The sequence below is a fragment of the Octodon degus genome, unplaced genomic scaffold, assembly GCF_000260255.1.
Source record: "Octodon degus isolate 3935 unplaced genomic scaffold, OctDeg1.0 scaffold00084, whole genome shotgun sequence".
Classification (NCBI taxonomy): domain Eukaryota; kingdom Metazoa; phylum Chordata; class Mammalia; order Rodentia; family Octodontidae; genus Octodon; species Octodon degus.
Genome location: NW_004524660.1, coordinates 11,535,164 through 11,557,803, shown reverse-complemented (window position 1 = coordinate 11,557,803; position 22,640 = coordinate 11,535,164). Strand labels below are relative to the sequence as shown.

Here is a 22,640-nt window from a genome sequence, read left to right as displayed (position 1 = left end):
AATTTCTGCTCTGTAATGTTTGCTACGTAAATGAGATCTTGTGTAAATTCATTCCCACCTGTTTTCCTTCAGCTGCCCCCCTCCTCTCAAGTTCCTCAATTGCAGGTTGTAGAAAGGGATTTTCAGGACTCCAGTTGTTTGTTGTTGTTGTTTTGGTTTTTTTCTCAGTACTGGGGATTGAACTCAGGACCTTGCTCTTGCCAGGCAAGCACTCATTCTAATGAGCTATCTCCCCGTTCCACCCAATTGTTGAGGTTAGGAGGGACAGTTGCTAATTTTAAATGTTGATGATGCTTTATGGCAGTATTAAGAATGATGAAGCATCATTTCAGCATGCAGAGATAGCCAAATTGGGAGTATTTCTGCAGAACTTTGTGGAATATACTCATGAAACTGTAATGGTTGCTTCTTTCCTGTAAATCCTGATCTTAAAATGTTACTCAAAAGGGCCAGAGAAATAGCTCAGCAATGAAAGTGCCTGCCTGGCCAGGACAAGGTCTTGAGTCGAATGCCTGTTACCAAAAAAAGAAAAAGTTATTCGGGTTGCTTGAAGAGACCAAACAGCAGTAAGCTACATAGCTCCATTGTAAATTGAGGCGTGACAGCATGTTTTCAGTAAATATGTATTGATTATAGTCATTGTAATAATTCTGAAATGCACTTTTTAACTTTTTAAAATATCTTTTTGTAGCCTCAAGGAATAGGTTCTCCTAGTGTTTATCATGCGGTTATCGTCATCTTTTTGGAGTTTTTTGCTTGGGGACTATTGACGGCACCCACCTTGGTGGTAAGTAATCTTTAACTTATTTACCACTGACTCTGCAGTTTCTTTTTCTCTGGTTTTGGTCTTTGTTTTTTCCTGTTCCATGGTTAATGCCACCAAAATTGTCAGTTCTTCAGTAATTTTCTGTGTTTTATTGCTTTAGTTGTCTGTTCTACCCTTCTCCTTACTGAAAAGCAAGTGGGATGGTGGTGGGAGTTTCTGGTTTTGAATGTGTCATCTGACTGTTCCAGCAGAAGGTCAGTCACCACTTGGGTAGTGTAAAGAGATTTTTAAACTAACAGGCTTAGGAAAGGTGATATGTGACTTACATCATGTGGCAAACTTATTTTGAGATTCATTTGTAGTTACATTTCCAAACAAGAAATTTCATTGATGCTAAGAATCTAGAAAGCTTAAAGCTGGTTTTTACTTAATTTTCTAAGATTTGGAACCTTAGAAAAGTCCTCTGCAAACCAGACAACTGAGATAGCTAGTTTTCTCCTATCAGTGTAGATGAGGGGAGTGTAGTAAGGGAAAGAATAGTAGAAGTTCATCATATCTTGAAAGGAAGAAGTACAGCTTTATCAACTCCAAGAAGAGAATTTTAAAAGTAATAACACTTCATGTGTTGGTGAGCATGATCATTGTTTTTTGTTTTTTTTTTTTAATGATCATTGTTTTTTTTTTTTTTTAATTTTTATTTATTTATTTTTTTGGCGGAACTGGGGATTGAACTCAGGCCGTTGTGCTTGCCAGAGAAGCACTTATTCCACTGAGCCATCTCTCCAGCCCCAATCATTGTTATTTAAAAGCTTTTTTACAAAGGGTTTTTCATAAACTGGATGACTAAGATTGAATCACATTTACAATCCATATTTCTTGGCATATTTACCTAGTTACAGAATTGTTACTTTACATATAAAATAACAGTTATGAATACATAGGGCATATTCATGAATACTGTTAAAAAATTCAGAAGAAAAAAATTTAAATAAATGCCATTATTTTTAATAATGAAATACCAGTTTGAGGTGAGCTATATATAGCTCAATGTGAAAGTTCTGGGTTCCATTCTTAGTACCGCAAACAGAATAATAACTCTTATTCTGAATGTATTTGATGGAGATCCTTTCCTTTTTTGCGGAACCTGGGATTGAACTCAGGCCCTTGTGCTTGTCAGGGAAGCGCTTATTCTACTGAGCTATCTCCCTGGCCCAGATCGTTTCCTTTTAAAAAGGTAACTGCTCTTTGACCTGTAATGGGTCATTAATTCTACATAAATGAATTTTCAAATAAAATTTATGATGTGGGCTTACAAATTAACCAGTTTTTTAGTTTACTAATTTCTGATGGAAATCTTTCCAAAATTAATTTACATATTTCCTGCCTTACTAATCCGAATACAGTGATTTAGAACTTCCTCACATGGTGCAAAATCATTGTAACACTCATAATTTCTTGTATTGTTATAACCTCCTGTAAAGGACTCCTTAGGTTCTGTAATAACTTTGTGGTCTCATGATTGTTTATGAGCTTCCCTAATGTTGTCGTGTGCTTGTTTATAACCTGCTGCAGGTAACATGAATCTGTCTGGTGGATTAGTACTCCTGTGGTTTCAGGTTTTTGAACAGTACACTCTCTTTTAATTCTCACAAGTCCTTTACTTTAGGAATGTTAAGAAACCTGATTACAACTACTGTGCAGTATTCTACTGAGCCATCTCCCCAGCCCAACTGTGCAGTATCGATATGTCAACCTAGGCTTGCTTCACTATTGGTGCTCAGGGTTTTGGGGAGTACCGGTAGTTAACAGGTTCATAGTCGTATTTTATTTTTTTAAATATGGAACGCTTCACGAATTTGCGTGCCATCCTTGCGCAGGGGCCATGCTAATCTTCTCTGTATCGTTCCAATTTTAGTATATGTGCTGCCAAAGCGAGCACCATAGTCGTATTTTAGACAGATGAAGTTCTTGGACTGCTCAACCATTAGCACCTTTTCCAAAGGCTTTTATAATGTTTCTATAATTTATCATTGGGATTTGAAGTGTATACCTCCTTGAAAATTTTGTGTTTGATTTTGTTCCATAGGTATGTCAACTTTTTGTGTAACTTGGAGTAGGTCCCCCGCCAGTTGACAAAGAGATACTTATTTTTAGAGTAAAGAAGGAGAGTTACATTTTTATTACACTTGGAAAAACTTTATCCTTAAAATATTTTGTATCATTTTTTGTTGGCTGATAGTGCTAAGGAGCAAATCTAGAGCCTTATATATACTAGGCAAGCACTCTAAGCTCTACCTCTACCTCTGATTCCCCCACCTTCTTTTTGTGCTTTTACTTTAAAGATAACTAATTTTTCCCCCCTCATTAAACCCAGGGCCTTCCTACAGAGCTATCTTCCCAGCTCTTTTTCATTTTTTATTTTGAGACAGGTCCATCCCAGACTGGACTCAAATTTGTATTCCTCTTGCCTCAGCCTCCCGATGTACTGGGAGTACAGGCTCAAATACTGGATTCTGATTAGGAAAATGGAAGGTGCTAAATTTGTGGGAACTGACTGCCTTTCTTGGAATAACTGCTATAACATTGTTGCCAATTTGTTTTCTATTTTGTTACAGTAGTTACTCTCAGTTCGATGAGTTACCTTTAATAAGGCTGCTTGTAATACCATGTTCATAATTCTTTGGGGGTTTTTTTTGGTTTTTTTTTTTTTTTTTTTTTTTTTTTTTACTATTTATTTACTTGAGACAGAATCTTGCTGTATAGTTCAGGCTGGCCTTGAGTTTGTTATGTAGCCCAGGCTGGGCTAGCTCTTGTGGGATCCTCCTGCTTCAGCCTCCTGTGTGCTGGGATTACAAGCATGTGCCATGCTCCCTCACTTTTTTTTTTTTTTTTTTTTTAAGATCAAGGATCTTCTCAAAACCAAGTCCAAATCTCAGAGCTTTAGTTTTGCCTGAGTACTATTGGTTCTCTGAATCTGTGGGTTCTATATACTCAGATTCAAGCAACTGCAGATTGAAAATACTTTTATTTAGTATTTACATTAGGTACTATGTAACTTTAAAACGATTTACTTTAAGGTATATAGAAGATTTGTGTAGGTTATCTGCAGGTTTATTTCAGGTAATTTGACCTTTGGTTATTCAGACAGCACATGTGTTAAGCATCACTAGGGGAAATTGTGCATGGGGTACAAACACGTACATGCCTGGCTTTGTGTATAGCATGTGTGTGTTGCCTTTTGTAACAAAGTCCATGGAGCGCCTTTGCAAGATACAAAGCAGTATAGAAATGCGTAAGACGCGCAAGTTCTCTACAACCCACCCCCATTTCTGGGCACGATAAAATCCTCGTGGTGGTCTTTATCTTTTCCCTTAAGATGGGTTGGCCAGCAGGATGACTGTGAGCCAGAGGTGAGAAGCTGCAGTGCTGGGAGTTTCTCCAGCGTACCTGGCCTTAGAGCCGTCCTGCTGAAGTCAGACTCAGCGCTGAAGCCTGGGCGGGCGCATGATTTTTTTTTTTTTTTTAAAAGAAGTGATTCTACTGTATACTAAGTATAAATCATTAACTAAGAACAGTATATAAAGTGTAGGCTCTTATGAAAAGTTTTATTTATTTTGAGGCTTTTTAGAAATTAATATCATTGGCAGTATCTTTGTTTTGGACTCATTACTGCCTTCCCCAGGGGGTTGAGAGGTGAAAAAAGGCAGTTTTCGGGGTAACAGGAGGCATGGAGGGATGGCATTTTTCACTTTCTTGAAAGTCTTTTTTTTTTGAGGTACTGGGGATGGAACTCTGGACCTGCTTGCCAGGCAGTTGCTTATGCCACTGAGCTATATCCCTAACCCTTGTTAACTTTTAAAAGAGACCTGTGAGTCTAGAAATAGCTGATGTTGGTAGTTCGAGCTGCTGCGTGCACAGCCCATGCTAGGAGACCCTGAAATCCACGATAATCTCTTCTGCTGGTGTGCACCCTTTACTAGAAATAGTCCTAAAGCATTTAATGTTTTAGGAATTATTCTCAAAAATTTTAAAGTTCTTAAAAATTTTAAGATAAAATTTCTTAGAAAATAGTTTTTCATATTCAAATCTAAGACTGTAACAGATCCAACATCTTTACAGTTGAACTGTTGTCTTTGCAGTTAAAATAGTTCTAAATTATATGGCTTTAGAGGAGAAATTGCTGGAGACAGGACTTTCTAAAGCACTGAGGACAGATTGATTGGGATTAAAGAGATTTCTTGGCAAAGCAAGACCTTGGTCATATGATTTAACAAATTGTAAACATCTTGAAGGTATTCATCATGCTTTTTTTTTTTTTTTTCTTGTACTGGGAGTCAAACACAAGACTTTAGGCTGGATATTATAAAAAATATCCCCTTAGTAACTGGGAAAAAAAATAGATGACTATGAAAGATTTTTAAATACCAGTTTCAGGAATTGAAAATCTTTTCTGTTAGAACAAGGTGACAAACCTGGCTGGAGGATCAGTTCCTTTTCACAAACTTTTATTTTTTCCACAAGCCATTTTTATAAATACAATGTTATAGGCACTCAGGTACATTTATATATTTATATATAATCTGTGACTGTTGCTGTCCTAAAGGGGCAGAGTTGAGTACTTGAACTGAGACTTGCTTGCAAGACTAGGAAAAGCAAGATTTACTGTCTGTTGATCCTTTCTTCATTTTAAAAATTTTATTTACTCATTTATTTGAGGCAAGACTTGGCTTTGTAATGTAGGCAGGCCTAAAAGCCACTATAATCCAGACTTTGAACCATGGCAGTCTTCCTGTCTCAGCCTCCTTGTAGGGCTGTAGTGCTGAGCCTGGCTGCAGATATTTCCTCTAGATCCTTTGGTCTGTGTTATAGCTAACAGCAAAGTACCTCAGTCTTAACACTATTGAAATTTTGAACCAGATTTTTGCTTATTATGGGGGCTGACATATGCCTTGTGCGCACTCAGCTTCTTATTCAGTATCAGTAAGATCTTCCTCCACAGGTAACTCTTGGTTGAGAGCACTAATTCAGAGAGTATTATAAATATCATATAAATATGATTTTTCTCATGTTACGATTTTCTTTTACCAACATTTCATTTCTGATTTTTTTCTTGGTGGTACTGGGATTGAACCCAGATCCTTGAACATACTAGGCAAATGCTTAACTGTTTTAAGTACACACCTAGCCCTCTAATTTTGTTTATTTTTACATAATATGAGTACATTTTGTTGAAATTCTAGTTTTTAGCAGAAAAGTAATTTAAAGAGGGAGCTCTAACCCTGATAAAGGGTTCTTCTCATTTTTCTCACTCTTACTGCCATTCTTTATAATGTTTGCTGTAATTCAGTCCTTTTTTTTTTTTTTTTTTAATACTTTGCCATTTATTTATTTACTTATTTCTACCTCTTTTTTTTTTTTGGTGGCGGAACCGGGAATTGAACTCAGGTCCTTGCACTTGCCAGGAAAGTGCTTATTCCACTGAGTCATCTCCCCGGCCCCCTGTAATTCAGTCTTAGTTTATAATGTTGCTATATTGAGACTGGACATGGTAGCACGCCTGTAATCTCAGTGCTTGGGAGGCTGAAAACAGGAGAATCAGTATGAGTCCAGTCTAGGTAGTGAGACCTTGTACTAAATGCATAAAACAACTAAATAAAAAATATGTTGCTCTAGAATAGTATGCATAAAGCCCCTGCTCTATATGCAGTACAAAATAGTACTTGCTAATTTTTTTTTTCCAGTTGTCTTTCCCTTCAGTTATTCTTTCAACCATCAAAAGAATAACTATTGGTTATTTCCAGTAGTTTGTTCACTTGCTGCTTGTTGATGAAATTGATGCCATGTAGTTTGAGGACAGGAAATGGTAGAATAACTCATGTATTTTATAGATTGGGATAGTTTTCTTGATAGTATCTTTCTACACTTACTTTGGTATTCAGATTTCCCTGTTCTCCTAGTCTTATGCCCTAGATGAAGGAGAGCTCCCACATGGGCAGCGACATTGCAGAATACAAAGGTGCAGACCTTAGAGCCTCACCGAGGCTGGTTTCTGCTTTCTTACTTTCTGTGTGATCTTGGACGATATATTAAACTTGTGTTTGCATTATTTTTGACAGAATTATTGAGAAATTAAATGATAATATATATAAAGCTCCCAATTTAGCACCCTGTAACATAGTAAATGCCATATAAATATTAGGTATTGTTAGCCTTTCTTCATATGCATGCATAGTGTCATACATACAAGTCTGAAAATTTGTATGAAGTAAATTTCAGTTGTATTAAAGGATATGAGAGGAAAATGTAGAAATTTTATTGAGACTAGAAGGTAGCATGTCATTTTTATTTTGGTTTTTATTCTTTAGGTATTACATGAAACCTTCCCTAAACACACATTTCTGATGAATGGCTTAATTCAAGGAGTAAAGGTGGGTTATGCATGTTTATATGTGTATATTTATGTGTAATTCTGCCAGTATTATTTTTTTAATTTATTTTTTTAAATTTTATGTGTTTAGTACAGAGTCTGCCGGGTCTCACTACACAGATTGGACTCATAGTAATCCTCCTGTTTTCAGCCTTCCAAGTGCTGGGATTGCAGGCATCTGCCACCACACCCTATCTCAATCACTGTCTCAGTGAGCCCTGGGGGTAGGGCCTGCACAGCATGTGGGGGATCAAACCCCAGCTGCTGTGTTCTGCCTAAACAGGCGCTTTAGACAACTGAGCTATCTGGCCAGCCCTCTGCCAGTATTATTAAGTTAACTGAGTAATCCACTAAATGTCCACTTTTATAATTACACTGCAATGTGGGGGATTATATAACTACTACCTTGGGCTAACTGGGTTTTAAATATGATTTGATTCAAATATTGTCAGCTGTGTATAATAAATTACATATTTCTGTTTTACATTTACATTATTCCAGATGTCTCCAGGCTTTATAAACTAACCCTCAGAATATAGATTGGAAAGAAGAAAACTTCTTTCCAAAAAAACCCATAAATACAAATTTGTATTAGCACGGTAAAGTGTTAGTTATTAAATACTAACACTTTTGTTTTTTTAAGACAGGAGCTGTGCAGTTGAGGCTGGCCTTGAGCTCACTTTGTAGCCTGCCTAGGCTGGTCTCGAACTCAGTGATCCTCCTGCCTCAGCCTCTAAGTGCTGAGATACACAGTTTTTATAAACAGATCTGATATTATTAAAAAAAAAATAAGTAGCTTATCAGTATAACATGGGCAATGAGCACATGATACTCTTTCTAAAATTACTAATGGAGGGGCCAGGGAGATGACTCAGTAGAATAAGCACTTCCCTGGCAAGCACACGGGCCTGAGTTCAATTCCTGGTTCCACCAAGAAAAAAAACAAACAAAATTGCTAATGGAGAGTTACTGATACAGAATTCATTAGAGCATTTCATATTTAATGCCAAGGCAAGAGCCTTGCAGATAATTCTAGCCTGAGGAAACTTTTTTTTTTTTTTTTTTTTAGGGAAGGGTCTACAGGGTGTTCAGGGTCTCACTACTGAATTGGACTCGTAGTGATCTGCCTGTTTACAGCCTCCCAAAAGCTGGGGTTACAGGCACGAGCCACCATGCCCAGTCTCAATTGCCATCTCAGTGCAACCTGGGGGCCGGCATGGCAGGCCTGGGGATCAAACCTCTGGCCCCTGCACCTGCTTGCAGGCGCTTTAATCCGCTGAGCTCTTTGGCCGGCCTGGAAACTTTTAAGTTATATATACATATAAATGTTATTGAATCGAGTTTGATGATTTATTTAGAAGCAAACTTATTTCAGCGTATGACAGTAAATTTACTTTTGGCTCCTGTATATTTAGCACACTTTCTTTAAATCCCATTTTAGGGTCTGTTGTCATTCCTCAGCGCTCCACTTATTGGTGCTCTCTCCGATGTTTGGGGCCGGAAATCCTTCTTGCTGCTCACAGTGTTTTTCACATGTGCCCCGATTCCTTTAATGAAGATCAGCCCGTGGTACGTACGTAGTCAGATTAGAGCAATCTAATACAATTTTCTATTGATCACTTTCTTAACATTCTCATGTAATCCCATAAACTAGCTGGGCGGCCATCTGTTAATTGTTTTCTTAATATTTATTTCTTGAATTTTTTCTTGCCTATTTATCTATATCTAGTTTGGTTTTTATTCTAATTTTATTTTTTAACACAGGTAAGGTCCCTAAAAATAGTGCCTAATAAAGGTTTAAAGCTACATGCTACTGTTGGAAACATGTAGACTAATGCCTTCCTGCTTTTGGATTTCATAACCCAAATTTCAAAACAGTATTTTAGGGACTGGGTACAACTTTTTATTTTCCCTAAGTAAATAAATTAAAAATATAAATTAATTTTATCATTGTTTATATTAATTAGGAGTAGGTTTAGGGATATCAGTAAAGTTCCAACTCAGTTGCCTAAAACCAAGGCAGTTTATTGCTCTCTGCACAGAGAGTCTGGGGTTGAGTAGTCCAGGCTGGGATGCCAGGTGCAGTGAGCTGGACATCGGCCTTGCTGCTCCGCCATCCTCAGCTGTGCCTTGTGGTCTGGAAATGTGCTCAAGCAGAGGGGTGCTGAGGAAGCCACACCAATTTCTTTTAGGGAGACTGCATAGAATTCCCATTTGGCCCCTGTGAATCTTTCTGGTCGGATTTTAGGCATTTATTGCTCAGAGTTCAAGACTAGGCTTTTGGCCATTCTGATCAAAATTAGGAGAAAAGAGGAAAGCTCCAAAAGAATGCATGTCTCAAAAAAAAAAAAAAAGCATGTCTCATAGAAAGAGTAATAGTTTTATTCTTTGATGTTATTTCTGCTACGTCAGTGAATATTAATCAGTTCACTTCACAGATGTACTACACTGTATTTCCACTGTGTCCAGAAAAGCGTAGGAAGTACAGGAGGCAAGATCTTCTGATGGGTTAAAGATCTTGCAGTTGAAATTTTACCAAAGGAGGTTAGGACATGAGCAAAGACTTTGCTGTGGAAAAAAAAGTGTTCAAGTTTTTTTTTTTTTTTTTTTTAAGTCATAAACGGTGGTGGATGATATTTTGAAATTTCATTGTGATTACATGTGATTTTCAAAAAACTAAACATCATTAAAATACAACTTCTTATTTGGAATCATCTATAGTAAAATGTGGTTTGTTTTTTAAAATGTCTTCTATTCATTCAGTCTTTGTAGTGACTGTTGTCAATTGTATGAATATTGCCATGCATGTTTATTCTGTTGAAGAGTGAGTTTAATTTGCCAACATTTGAAGAACTAAAGATAATTTACAGGAAACATCAAGTTTCTACATGTAGGCTCAAAATAAATATGAAGTAACTTGTTCAACTTTGTTGAATTTTGCTTTTTGTGTAGTACTGTGGTGCAAAATAGGAATAAATGAGGTATAATGAACTTTATTTTGGTTATGTTATTTAGTAGAGACAGCAAAGGCACTTAACACTTGAATAGTTGAGAAAAAGATTAACTTGAATACATTATCTTCTTTTAAATGCTGTATTCCTGATTGAAGGAAAAGACCTCTTCATGTACCCATTTTCATGATATCTGTGACTTAGGATTTATAGTAGGGTCAGTCTGTGAACTGTCTTAGAAAGCTCTTGACTAAAATGAACTTCTTATCCTAATTAACTAATAGAAATGAAGGGAAGTCCAAGTAATGGCAATTGTTCTAACATTTCTTGTCAATTGTCTTTTGTTAGGTGGTACTTTGCTGTTATCTCTGTTTCTGGGGTTTTTGCAGTTACTTTCTCCGTGGTATTTGCATATGTAGCAGATATAACCCAAGAACATGAAAGAAGTATGGCTTATGGATTGGTATGTATGTTTATCTTACACCTTCATGATTGAGAAATACCTTGTTTAAAAGTATCTGTTACAAGAATGTAAAACTTTGCTTTACAAGATTTATTTTTTGCATAAAAATATATGTCACACGTCAGAATTGAACGTGAAGTACATTTTACCTTACCGAGTTTTAGTTTTTGTGTTGGAAGGAACTGAACCCATGACCTTGAACATGCAAGTGCTCTACCAAAGAGATTATACCCTCAGCCTGTAGCAAATCCTAAAACCAGGAATTATTTACTGTGCTATCAGTTTATAAATTGCAATACATATTTACTACCTTAGTCTAAAATTCAACTAGTAACACCCAACTCAGGGTTCAGAATATCTTTTGTATGGCTTCCTGGGCTATATACAATCGCTGTCCCCTTGTGTTTTTTTGCCTCTGTGTGTGCCTTTCAAAAAAGTGAAACGTAGTCTTAGTAGACTGGGGCCAGAGGTAATAATGTTCCAACACCCAGAACACTTCTTTGGTAAGTAAGTGGCAGTGCAGTGTGTTAGGAGTCTACCATGTGCTCAGCGACATGCACGTAATTCCCTAGCCAGCTGGAAGCAGCTCAGTGGTGAGTTTTCTGCAAAGACAGGACAAGCATATCATGATAAAGGACCAAATGTTGAATTGGTTTGAATCTTAAAATTTCTAAGCAAGTAATTTTTTGATTCAGAGAACGTAACAACACAGAATCCTAAAATTAGGAAAATACTGGGGAGAAAATTATGCAAAGTAATGAGTTCGTTTATAAACTCAGAACATTAAATGATAAAAGGCCGGTGATAGCTAGGAGTTTCAAAACGTTTTACTGAGGTATAGTTTAGATGTCACGAGATTCATCCATTTTGTGTATAGCTTAGTGAATCTTAGTTAATTTATGAAGTTGTAGAACCATCACAGTAATACAGTTTTGAGTTTTTGTGTGTTAAAATTTTTTGCCCCTGACCAAAGCTTTTTAATTAAGTGTTCATTGTGGAAGTTTCTTGTGTTAAAGTCATATTCTGTAGATGACCAGTTAAATTCAGAAATGGTATGGATGCAGTAAAGCAAGAGAAAGTGATCTTTGTGATTCTTTCCATCTGACTAGAAAGAAATGGCCACAAAGTAGAAGGAATTGCGGAGCAAGGACTCTGTTGGTCTGTAATTGTTGGTCCTGTGCACCCTGCTTTGCAGATTGATCTCTGTGAATGCCCTTGGCTACTTAACTGACTTTTTAGTGAAAACCACTGCCCTTCCTCATGGGCATGCCAGAGCTCTGCTCAGGCTCTGGTCTCTGTGAAGCCCCCTGGAGGGCTATCATAACAGAATACCACAAGCCAGTTGTAGAAATGTCCATGAGCCCAGAGAGTACCTTCAGGCCCATTTACCATTCTTCTCTTCACCTCTCCAGGCAGCCAACAATCTACGTTCTGCCTCTGTAGTTTCATCTTTAAGAAATGTCATGTTGCTGGGTACGGTGGCACATTGGGAGGCTGAGGCAGGAGTACTGCAGCAAGCTGGAGACCAGCCTGCACGAAAAATGAGACCCTGTCTCAAAAGGACCCCCCCCCATAAGTGCCCTGTAAATGAAATAAGACAAAATCTAATCTTTTATATCTAGCTGCTTTTATTTAGTATAATCTTTTTTGAAATTTCTTCATGTTGATACCAGGAATGGTTTTTGGTTTTTTATTGCTGTGTAGTATTTGACTCACTGAATTTACATTTTGTTTGTGCATCTGATTAAGGGCATTTGGGTTGATAGCACACTGTTTTAAGAATTCTGTGTATTTGTTCAGATAATTGACCTTTGTAAACTCAGTTGAATCTACTGAATATTTGTAGGCACTGTTCAGTAGGCTAGTTTTGTCTGGAGTTCCTGTGTTCTCTACCTGTCTTTGGTACTTTCATTCTTTTGTCAGGCTTGCTGGAACTTACTGAAGTTTTAGAAATGTTCTCTGTGCCTGCCATTTGTGATCTTACCATCTAACCAAGAACTTTTGTACCAGGGCCTAATGTTATTCTTTTATTTTTGGGTGGACTGTGTTGTGTTTCACCACCAGCTTGGTGTGAAACACCCCAGCTAAATTGCCCCTCCAACCCCCCTCCCTCTGAGTAGCTCAGACCCAGCCTCTTCCAACATGCCCTGCCCACAGGTTAATGCTGTTATCAGTCAGGAGACTCTCAAAGTCTTTATTTTAGCCATAGCTGAGTAGCTATCTGAACAGTTTTTAGGGTCCTTTCTTGAAGAGAACAAAGAATTTGTGGTGGTATCCAGACAACTAGAATAGCTGACAGGGAGTGAATATTTGAGTAGTACTCTAGGCCCCAGCTTTCCTCAGCTAAATATATATATATATATATATATATATATATTTTTTTTTTTCTTTTCTAAAATCTGTTTTACATACAATTTTTTTTTATGAGCAGAATATATTTATTGAGAGAAAGAAAAGCTCCTGTCCAAGAGAGGACCCTACATATAAATTTGCCAACAGGATTTATTTGCACAACAGGCTTCAGGGTTTAAAAGAAAGTTGAACCTGCCTGATATACTGGCATCCACCTGTAATCCTGGCACTTGGAGGCTGAGGCAGGAGGATTGCTGTGAGTTTGAGGTCAGCTTGCACTACATAGCGAGACACTGTCTCAAAGAAAGTTGGAGTCCATTGTCCTTCAAGGCTAGTACATATATTTTGGATAACTATTTAATCCTTTCATCTTCTTGCAAAACAGAGTACAAGAAAAGTGGCACAGGTAAAAAGGGACGCTGCAATGGCAGCTCCGACATAAACAGGATTATGAAAGGAGGCAGCAAAAGTCCAAGTAACCAAGGGATCCTAATTATCTCTTCTCTGTCCTTAATTGGTTGCAGGTTTCAGCAACATTTGCTGCAAGTTTAGTCACCAGCCCTGCAATTGGAGCTTACCTCGGACGAGTGTATGGAGACAGCTTAGTGGTGGTCCTAGCCACAGCAATCGCTTTGCTTGATATTTGCTTTATTCTTGTTGCTGTGCCCGAGTCATTGCCTGAGAAGATGCGGCCAGCATCATGGGGAGCGCCTATTTCCTGGGAACAGGCTGACCCTTTTGCTGTAAGTTGGGGTTTTTTTGTGTTTCCAACATTTTTGAAATACTTTTCAGAATAGTTTGAGGAAATGAAATAAATTTTGAAAGGTAACTAATTGTCTAAGTACAGTACCAAAGGGTGTAAGAGCTTATGTCAATCTTTTTCTCGTTCTAGTCTTTAAAAAAAGTGGGCCAAGACTCCATAGTGCTGCTCATCTGCATCACGGTGTTCCTCTCCTACCTACCAGAGGCGGGCCAGTATTCCAGCTTCTTTCTGTACCTCAGACAGGTGAAGCCCTGTTCTAACAAACTCTTTTCTCCTGTATTTAGGACCATAAAGAAAGTATTTCTCTTGGGAGAGCTATAATCAGAAGAGCATGTTAGACTTAGTACAGCAGCCTACAGACTCAGCCCCTTATTCAGAGTGCCTCACTCCTTCTGTAATGAGATTTTTGGCTTAGACAGAACTTCCTTATCAGGATAAGTAGTTTGAATTTGTTGCTTCCTAGGGTACTAGGATGCCTTAACCCAACCTACTCATCTCTAGTTTCTCTTTCACTTAGAAGCTATATAAGGAGGGCAGCTAGCCAGAATGAGAGCACACATTTTCTCCTCAGCACTGGACATGGGTGGAAATCAAACGTTTCACAGATGCCTATGCAAAGCCAGATGCTATGGTGTTTCTCTGAAATGATTCTGAACGCTTGATAGCTGTCTCCAATGTAGTATAACCAAATAAAAGAGAACACAGAAATAGGTACTTTCAGTGTGTTGACTCATTGTATTTCATCTAAAGAATTCTTTTTTAATGAATTAATTAAATGAGTTAACTGTTAAAACTGCTTATAGATTTTTTTCTGTTTTGGGTGGGTTTTTTGGAGGGTTCATTTAATGTACCAGTAGTTGCATCAATATGCTATTTATTTAATGCATTTTTCTTCACTAATTTTACTTGTTCTGAAAACCTAGATAATGAAATTTTCACCAGAAAGTGTTGCAGCATTCATAGCAGTCCTTGGCATTCTTTCCATTATTGCACAGGTGAGTATCCTTTTTGGTAGACAGAATGCCAGAGTGACCCTGACTGACCATCCAAACAGGACCTCATAGATTGATAGTGAAGTCTTAAGTTTCATTAAGTTTATACTGTACTTAACCAGTCGTAGCAGCAGTAAGCACCTAGCAGTAACACTGCGTAGAGAAAAGTTGGAAGTGTTTTACAGGTGATTGGTCCTGTGTTCAGTAAATACCATGTGGCATGCAGGATACAGAACAGAAAGTCTCTGAGCACACACAATCCTGTGGGCAGATGTATGAATAAATGAGAAGGGTTTAGGTGGATCTGCATCAACAGATCCTGCAGCAGCAGAGTCCAGTGCTGGCTAGGATGGACAGGAAGAAGCAACACTTCGGCCAGCATTGCTGGCCCAGCAGCCCTGGGAGGCACAAATGCCTAAAGGAGGAGGGACCTTAAATGACCACTTGGGCTTTGATGCTTAAATAGGAGCTGTTTTAAGAGGATGGTCACATTAAAAGTTGGCCTTTAAATACAAGTGAAAAGGAGAGTATAATCTGAACCTAAATAGTGATAATTACATTTTTATGTCATGATTTACCATAATACTGTGGGTAGCCTCAAAAATATATTGTTGCACAGGACTTACTCTCTATTGAGGTAATGGACCAAAGGCGTGTGATGTGACATGTACATATATATAATCAGCTGTGAAGTGGGTGCATCCGAGGTAGCTATAGGGAAGTGGATACCTCGTTGAGACCACAATGCTAAATGAAATAAATCAGACACAAACTTAGAAACTTTGACCTATAAAAATTTCTTTTAAAAAGCCAGGTGGGATTGCACATGCCTGTAATCCCTGCACAGGGGAGGCTGAGGCAGGCTGTTTGCTCTGAGTTTACCCAGCCTGGGCTACATAGTGAGAACCTGACTCAAAAAACAAACCAAAAAAAAAGCCACTTACACACAAAGAAAAAAAAAGGTTGGTATTATGTAACATCTCAATCATCAGTACACTTTATAAGCCTATTTAAACGTCTAATTGATCCTCAGAAATGAACACAAAGTCTTACTTTCGTTTTACCTTTCTAACTTAATCTGGAGCTCTATCAGCAGGACACTTCTTGTCTTTGCCTCAGCTTCCCAAGTAGCCATTTCATCTCCTTACATGCCTTGGAGCCGTGAGCTCACACACATTTTCAGCTACTGCTGCAAAACCAAGTGTAGACAAGTAGTTGTGGTCCTGTTATAGAGTAAAATTGCTATTTTAGGTTACCTTTCTTTTTAAAAACTTTGTGGTAAGCTTGTTTTGTTGTCATTTTTTTTTTTTCTCCTCAGACCATAGTCTTAAGTTTACTTATGAGGTCAATTGGAAATAAGAACACCATTTTACTGGGCCTGGGATTTCAGATACTACAACTGGCGTGGTATGGATTTGGTTCAGAACCTTGGTAGGTATAATAACTTTTAAGGTTCATTTTATTAATTTTGATATTTGCCATTTTACTTCTCAAGGCATAGACTTTGTTTTGCACTGTTATTCCTTCATAATGTGTGTGACACTATTTCCACTAGATCATCTAGAGCAGTTTCAGGATGGAAAAGTAACATTTTATAGCTAAGCAACTGGCTAAATTTTTACATGATGTTATTGAGTTTTTGCATTTCTAAGGAGCATTTGGTCTAGATCACTTTATCACTTGGAAAAAGCATGAAATTCCACAGCAACAGGGCATGAAAGTTGGCATTATTTCCTTTTTTGTGTATCATCACTGCTAACAAATGACAAGTGGCCCGAGGTCCACTTGTTTTGTTTTGGCTTCATGCTCTGTCTCAACTTTTCTTGCAGTCTGGTTTTCTGCAGGGAGCTGATGGTAATGTTGACAGTGTCTTGATTCCTACACACACTGTTGCAGACAGGTGGCAACAGACCTGGACCTCATGGTTCGTACTTGTGTTCCAGACAGCCCGCTGCAGTACCTTGTCTCTGGACACGGCGATGAGTAACATCAGGAATACGTTTTGCTGGGCAAATTTTCCCCGGTCTGTTAACAGAGAGGTGTTTGTAGCCTTACATGATCTAAAACGCTTCTTTTAAACACCAAGCCAAGAGCATCTGGTTTAGTTATTTTTTGCAATTTAAAGATTAGACCAAATCAGTGATGTCTTTATGCTGAATCAGAAGTCTGTGGGACTTTACTGGAAAACTTAAAAAGGTTTTTTTCTTTAGTTTTTTGTGGGGCTGGGGATCATCCCCAGGAACTTATGCATGCAAGGCAGGAACTCAGCCACATCCCCAGCCCTTGTGAGTGTACTATGGTTAGAAGCATTTTGTTGTTTCTTTACCTGTATTACATTTTTCTTAATCTCACCACTTCCTCCACAAATAATGCCCATGACATTTTAACAGTTTGACATGATACTCCCAATTTTATGTTAGAAATTCACACTATTGGGGCCGGGGAGATGGCTCAGTGGAATAAGCACTTCCCTGGCAAGCACAAGGGCCTGAGTTCAATCCCTGGTTCCACCAAAAAAATAAAATAAATAAAATAAAATAATGATAAAAATTCACACTATTCTTGTAAGTTGTTGTTTTTTTTTTGAGAATGGCAGGTTAGACTTTGAGGTGACTCACCAAGTCACCTAGCAAGGAACAGAGCCAGCATAGTTCCCCTCCCACAGCTGTCTTATAGTGAGCGCGACTTGATTGGAAGCACGGAGCCTGACGGCTATCGTGGAAAAAAGTTTTCATTTCTGTTCTGCTTCTTTGATTACAGGATGATGTGGGCTGCTGGGGCAGTAGCAGCCATGTCTAGCATTACCTTTCCAGCTGTGAGCGCACTGGTTTCCCGAACTGCTGATGCTGATCAACAGGGTGAGTTGGCAGGAGCCAGTGATAACTACTTCACAGCACAGAATATTATACTCCTGCTTTCTCTGTGCCATGCACAAGTACTGAAATACGCATCTTCAAGGTAGAGAATCGTAAAGTTACTATCAGTCGTAAGCAAGAAAAGCACATTCTACAGTTTTATCATCCAGTGCCCTTGTCTTTCACTTGGAGTATGTGGCCCTGTCTGTTCTTTTGAAAGGCAATCTAGTAAAATGTCTGCTGTTAGACAGGATAGTTTCGGATGCAGTCATAGTCCTTTTGTCAAAACCTTAAACACAAGTCTTACAATTTTGTGACAGGAACATTTAATTATTGGAACTCTTAACAGAGGAGGCATAAGTCTGAAAAAGTAGGGTTTTTTTAGTCACAAGGAAAACAGGTATTGCAAAAGAATGTCACAGTGGTTATTAGCAAATCAGGAAGACCAAAAAGCAAGTTGCTTTTTAAGCTGGAGAAGATCCCAGAGATAGAAACAAACTCAACAGTACTATCTATATTTGACTAAAAGAAGTATTTAGCAGTCTCTTGGGAAGTTAACGGTGTTAACAGTTGCACTTGTGAACTCATGGCTGACCTTTACCCAAGGATGTTTTTAGTTCTTTGTTCAGCCTATACATAGATGTATGTGTGAACTCCTGTTTGCATAACAGCATATTAGGTAGAGCTGATGGCCTCCAAGTAATTTGTAATGCCATTGTCTGTGTAAAGCCTTGATTTGTTGTTGCTTGCACATTTGTACCTGTTTTTAAGAGTAGGAGAAAAAATACAGATAGTATACTAAATGACTTCTGCAAACAATATAGGTGTTGTTCAAGGAATGATAACAGGAATTCGAGGATTGTGCAATGGCTTGGGGCCAGCCCTTTATGGATTCATTTTCTACATATTCCACGTGGAACTTAAAGAACTGCCAATAACAGGAACAGACCTGGGGACAAACACAAGCCCTCAGCACCACTTTGAACAGGTAATCTTCACTTGTATAAAACTGCAGTTCATGATGATGTTTACTGTCATGAAATTACTTTATTTCAGAACTGGGGACTGAACTCAGGCCCTTGCCCTGGCCAGGCAAGCACTTATTCTACTGAGCTATCTCTCCGGCCCCTCATGAAATTATTTTAAATAAAACACTTAGAAACCAGCCCATAAACACAAAATGGGGTTCCATCCAACAGTGTATGTTAATTCTCTGTACAGCTATGTGTTTTGTCTGAGTTAACAGTTCCTATTTAGTTGCTTCTGTGCAGAATGTAAGTTATGTGTGTCTTCGTTAGCTTGTTTGGGTTTTTTGTAACTGAAAGTATCAGTGCCAAACAAGAGTGATCATTTTAGTGACTGCAGCACCAACACATCAGTTTTCTGGCTTACTCAAACCAGCTAAGCCTACTTATAAGTAAAAAACAATGAATGTGTTAACACACCATTAAAGCCAGAAATACAAGTTTTTTGCCAAGAGTGAATAATAATTTGGGGCTAAGTATTGTGCTTTGCTTTTTTTTTTAACTTTCAGTCAGTTCACTTTTTTAATTTTATTTTGTGGTGCTGGGGATCAAACTCAAGACCTTGCGCTTGACACAGGTGTTTCTAGCTATCTCTCCGACCCTTAGAATTGACAGCTTGAAATTTTCTTATAAAATGTTGGGTTTCAGTGTGTGTATTTTTATCACATCCATTCCCCATTCCCTTCTTGTTCTCATAATCACTCACAAATGGAGTCATAGGTTCCATGTCAGAGAGTGTGTGGTGCTTGTCTTTGAGTCGGACTTATTTTCAGTCAACATGATGGTCTCCATTGTCCTGCAAATGACAATTTTCTTTACCCATTCTTCTGTTGATGGACACCTAGGCTGGTTTCTTATCTTGGCTGTTGTGAATTATGTCACAGTAAACATGGGTGTGCAGGTATCCTTTGGAATATGGGTGACTTCCCTACAAGTGCATTCCAATTAGTGGAATAGCTCTTAACTCTCAGTGGTTATCCTGGCTTAGAGCATGCTGTTTTGCCACTGTGGATTTTTTTTTTAACATAATTCGATATTATAGTGCTTCCAGTCTTGCTTTTTCTCTCAGGATTGCTTGTGGCATTCTGCATCTTTTGTGTTCAATCCAAGTTTTAGAATTTGTTTCTAATCATGTAGAGGATATTGGTATTTTGATGTAGAGACCGCATTGAATCTGTAGATCACTTTTGGTAACAAGACCTTCTAAACAAGGTAATTGTGTGGATCTTATGGACATGGGCGACCTTATCTTCTGATCAGTTTTTTTCACAGCTCTGAATTTTTGTTGTACCAGTCTTTCAGTTCCTTTGTTAGATCCCTGGGTATTTTATTTGAAGCTATTATGAATGGAACTGTTTTAGCTGACTATTGGTATAGGGGTGTTGAATTTTTGAAATGATTTTACATCTTATAGGAACATAATTTCCTTTTATTAAGGAAATAATTTGAGTTTACTAGTGAAATTTGTGCCATATGCTTCCTGTTAGTGTTATCAAATTAAGGCATTTAGAACCTGGTTTCATACTTTGTGCTAAGTGATGATACAGTATTTCTGTGCTATGTTGCTAATTCTTTAAAATTTTCTCATGTTTTTGGTATTTTTATTATTAGTGCTTACTAATTTTATTTTCTTAAGAGTAGGAAAAGTTATAGGGGAATAGCTCCTGCGATTCAGAAGGGGTCTAGAATAGGTTGCTGCCTATTAATTTTATAAAGTAAGTTCTGATGTATGTATTTTGATCATACTCATCCCCCCATTCCTTTCCTGTTTGACTAGTAAGTCTCTAGTTTTATCATCTTTTTTTAGATTCCACATATTAGGGAGAACGTACAATATGGTTTTTAACATGTTCTCCATTTCTGTCCAGTATCTTGAAAATCACAACATTGTTTTCTACAACTAAATTAATATTCCATATGTATGCCACATTTTCTTTATGTATTTATCTGTTGGTAGGCAGCTAGGCTGGTGCCCTACCTTGCATATTGTGAATTGTGCCACAGCATACCTCAGTATGCAGGTATCCCTGTAGTACACTGGGACTACCCTAGCATGGTCTAGCTGCATCAAATGCTAACCCTATTTTTTTTTTTACTTTTCTGAGGATTGTTTTACCAGTCCTCATTTCCAGAATTTTACATTGACAGTGAATATCCTCTTTCTCCTGAGAAGGGAATGCATTATGACATCACTAGCTTGTAATTCATGATACGTTTGTTTTTCTTTTCTCAGAATTCCATCATTCCTGGGCCGCCCTTCCTTTTTGGAGCCTGTTCAGTCCTGTTGGCTCTGCTTGTTGCCTTGTTTATTCCCGAACACACCAATTTAAGCTTACGGTCCAGCAGTTGGAGAAAGCACTGTGGCAGTCACAGCCATCCTCACAGTACGCAAGCCCCAGGGGAGGCCAAAGAACCTTTACTCCAGGATACAAATGTGTGATGACAGGAACCAGGAAGATGTTTCGATCAGCACCCAGGTCTTAGTTTTCACCTGTAGTTCTGGATGAACATTCCATTTCCATCTACAGTGTACTTTTAAGATTGTCTCAAGAAATTGCATGAATTCTGTGGGAACTAAAGGAAGAACTAAAAGAACTGGACGGTTTTCCAAAGATGTTATAATTTCTTTTGAAAAGAAACATTTTGTTTATTAGCACCAGTTTCTTGCCACTGAACTTTTATTATACATCCTTCAATTAAAAAGTATATATGTAACTTTTTAGATATTAGCATATATTTCTCTGCTACCATTTCCTGAAGGTGTTGAGCTTTAACTCTGTGCTGACTCTCAGTGAGACTGAGTAGGTATTATGATTGTGAACCTGTTTGTTTTTAACACTGTAAAATCCTGAGTCCAATTTTAATATTGTAAAATCTTGGGTCAAATAATTCAAAGCCTTAATGCAGATGCACTAAAATAAATGGTAAATGAATTGTTTGCATTAAACAGAAAATTTAAGAAAAATTGAACTAAATCTGAATCATGCTTCAAGCTTCTTTGCAGTAATTTTACTTTAAGCTTACTACTGTTTTTGAAGTGAGGAAATATTAGCCATTTATAATTTAAATTAGGGTGGTGAGAGCCCAGTAAACACAGGCTCAAATTTGTTCCCTTTATACCACTATTTTTTTTTTGTTGGTGTAATCATCAGAACCTCAACACTTGAATACATAATCTAAAAATTATATAGTACAGCTGGTAGCCTTGAAAATATCCATGTGATATCTATATGTAGATAAATATATATAGTGGCCTTTCAGGACTGTCACAGTAACACTTTATTTACAGAGCTAATGTCTGTCCTAAATTTTCAGGACCCTAGAAGAGAGCTTTATACAATTACCGATGTGAATTTCTCTAAAGTGTATATTTTTGTGTCCAGTTACATTATTTAAAAAAGTGTTACTTTGTAAAAAATGTACATAAAGTTTATTGTATAGTTTACACTGTTTTCATCTTGTGTGTGATTATTGCCTAATGCTTTTTAAACTTGGAACACTCACTGGTTAAATAAGGTCATAAAAATGTAAATACTCTGTTAATAAAATTAAATATTTTAATGATTTTTTATATAAAAAAGTCTTGATCTGTGAATCCCTACTCTAAGGCTGTTTTGGATTTATTTACCATAATTATTTTAAAGTAACAAAGCATCTCTGTTCAAATCGATTTCTTCTTCACTGTGAAATACTAGAAGCACAAAAGTGAAAGTGTATTATTATCATATCAGTCTGATTTCTTTCTTTCTTTCTTAGATTCTGCAACATTAGGGATTGATCACTTGCCAGCTAGGGAAGCGCTCAACCACTGAGTCACAACCTCAGCCCTTTTTATTGTCAGTCAGGGTCCTCCTCAATTGTTCAGGCATCTCAAAATGCTACCTGGTTCAACCTCCTGAGTAACTGGGTTTAAGATTTTCATGTCATAGTCGCAAAGTAATTTTAGTAACTTTAAAAACTAAATGAAATAACATTAAAGGGGGGCCAGGGAGATGGCTCAGTAGAATAAAAGGGCCTGAGTTCCACGCCCAGTTCCACAAAAAAGA

At 37.7% G+C, this 22,640-nt stretch overlaps 1 protein-coding gene and 1 non-coding gene across 2 annotated transcripts; one reads left to right on the top strand and one right to left on the bottom strand.

The window, feature by feature from the left end:
* Positions 1 to 668: 668 nt before the first annotated feature.
* Positions 669 to 22,164, top strand: Mfsd14a (major facilitator superfamily domain containing 14A). The gene is made up of 11 exons (XM_004636977.2): positions 669 to 787; positions 7,132 to 7,194; positions 8,635 to 8,762; positions 10,493 to 10,607; positions 13,484 to 13,702; positions 13,852 to 13,965; positions 14,646 to 14,717; positions 16,033 to 16,145; positions 17,475 to 17,572; positions 18,394 to 18,557; positions 20,828 to 22,164. The coding sequence occupies exons 2-11, from the start codon at positions 7,168 to 7,170 to the stop codon at positions 21,032 to 21,034; spliced, it is 1,257 nt and encodes a 418-aa protein (XP_004637034.1). The 5' UTR covers positions 669 to 787; positions 7,132 to 7,167; the 3' UTR covers positions 21,035 to 22,164.
* LOC111818254 lies at positions 2,599 to 2,705 on the bottom strand. The gene has a single exon (XR_002822279.1). It is a non-coding gene; the product is annotated as a U6 spliceosomal RNA (small nuclear RNA).
* Positions 22,165 to 22,640: the final 476 nt, after the last annotated feature.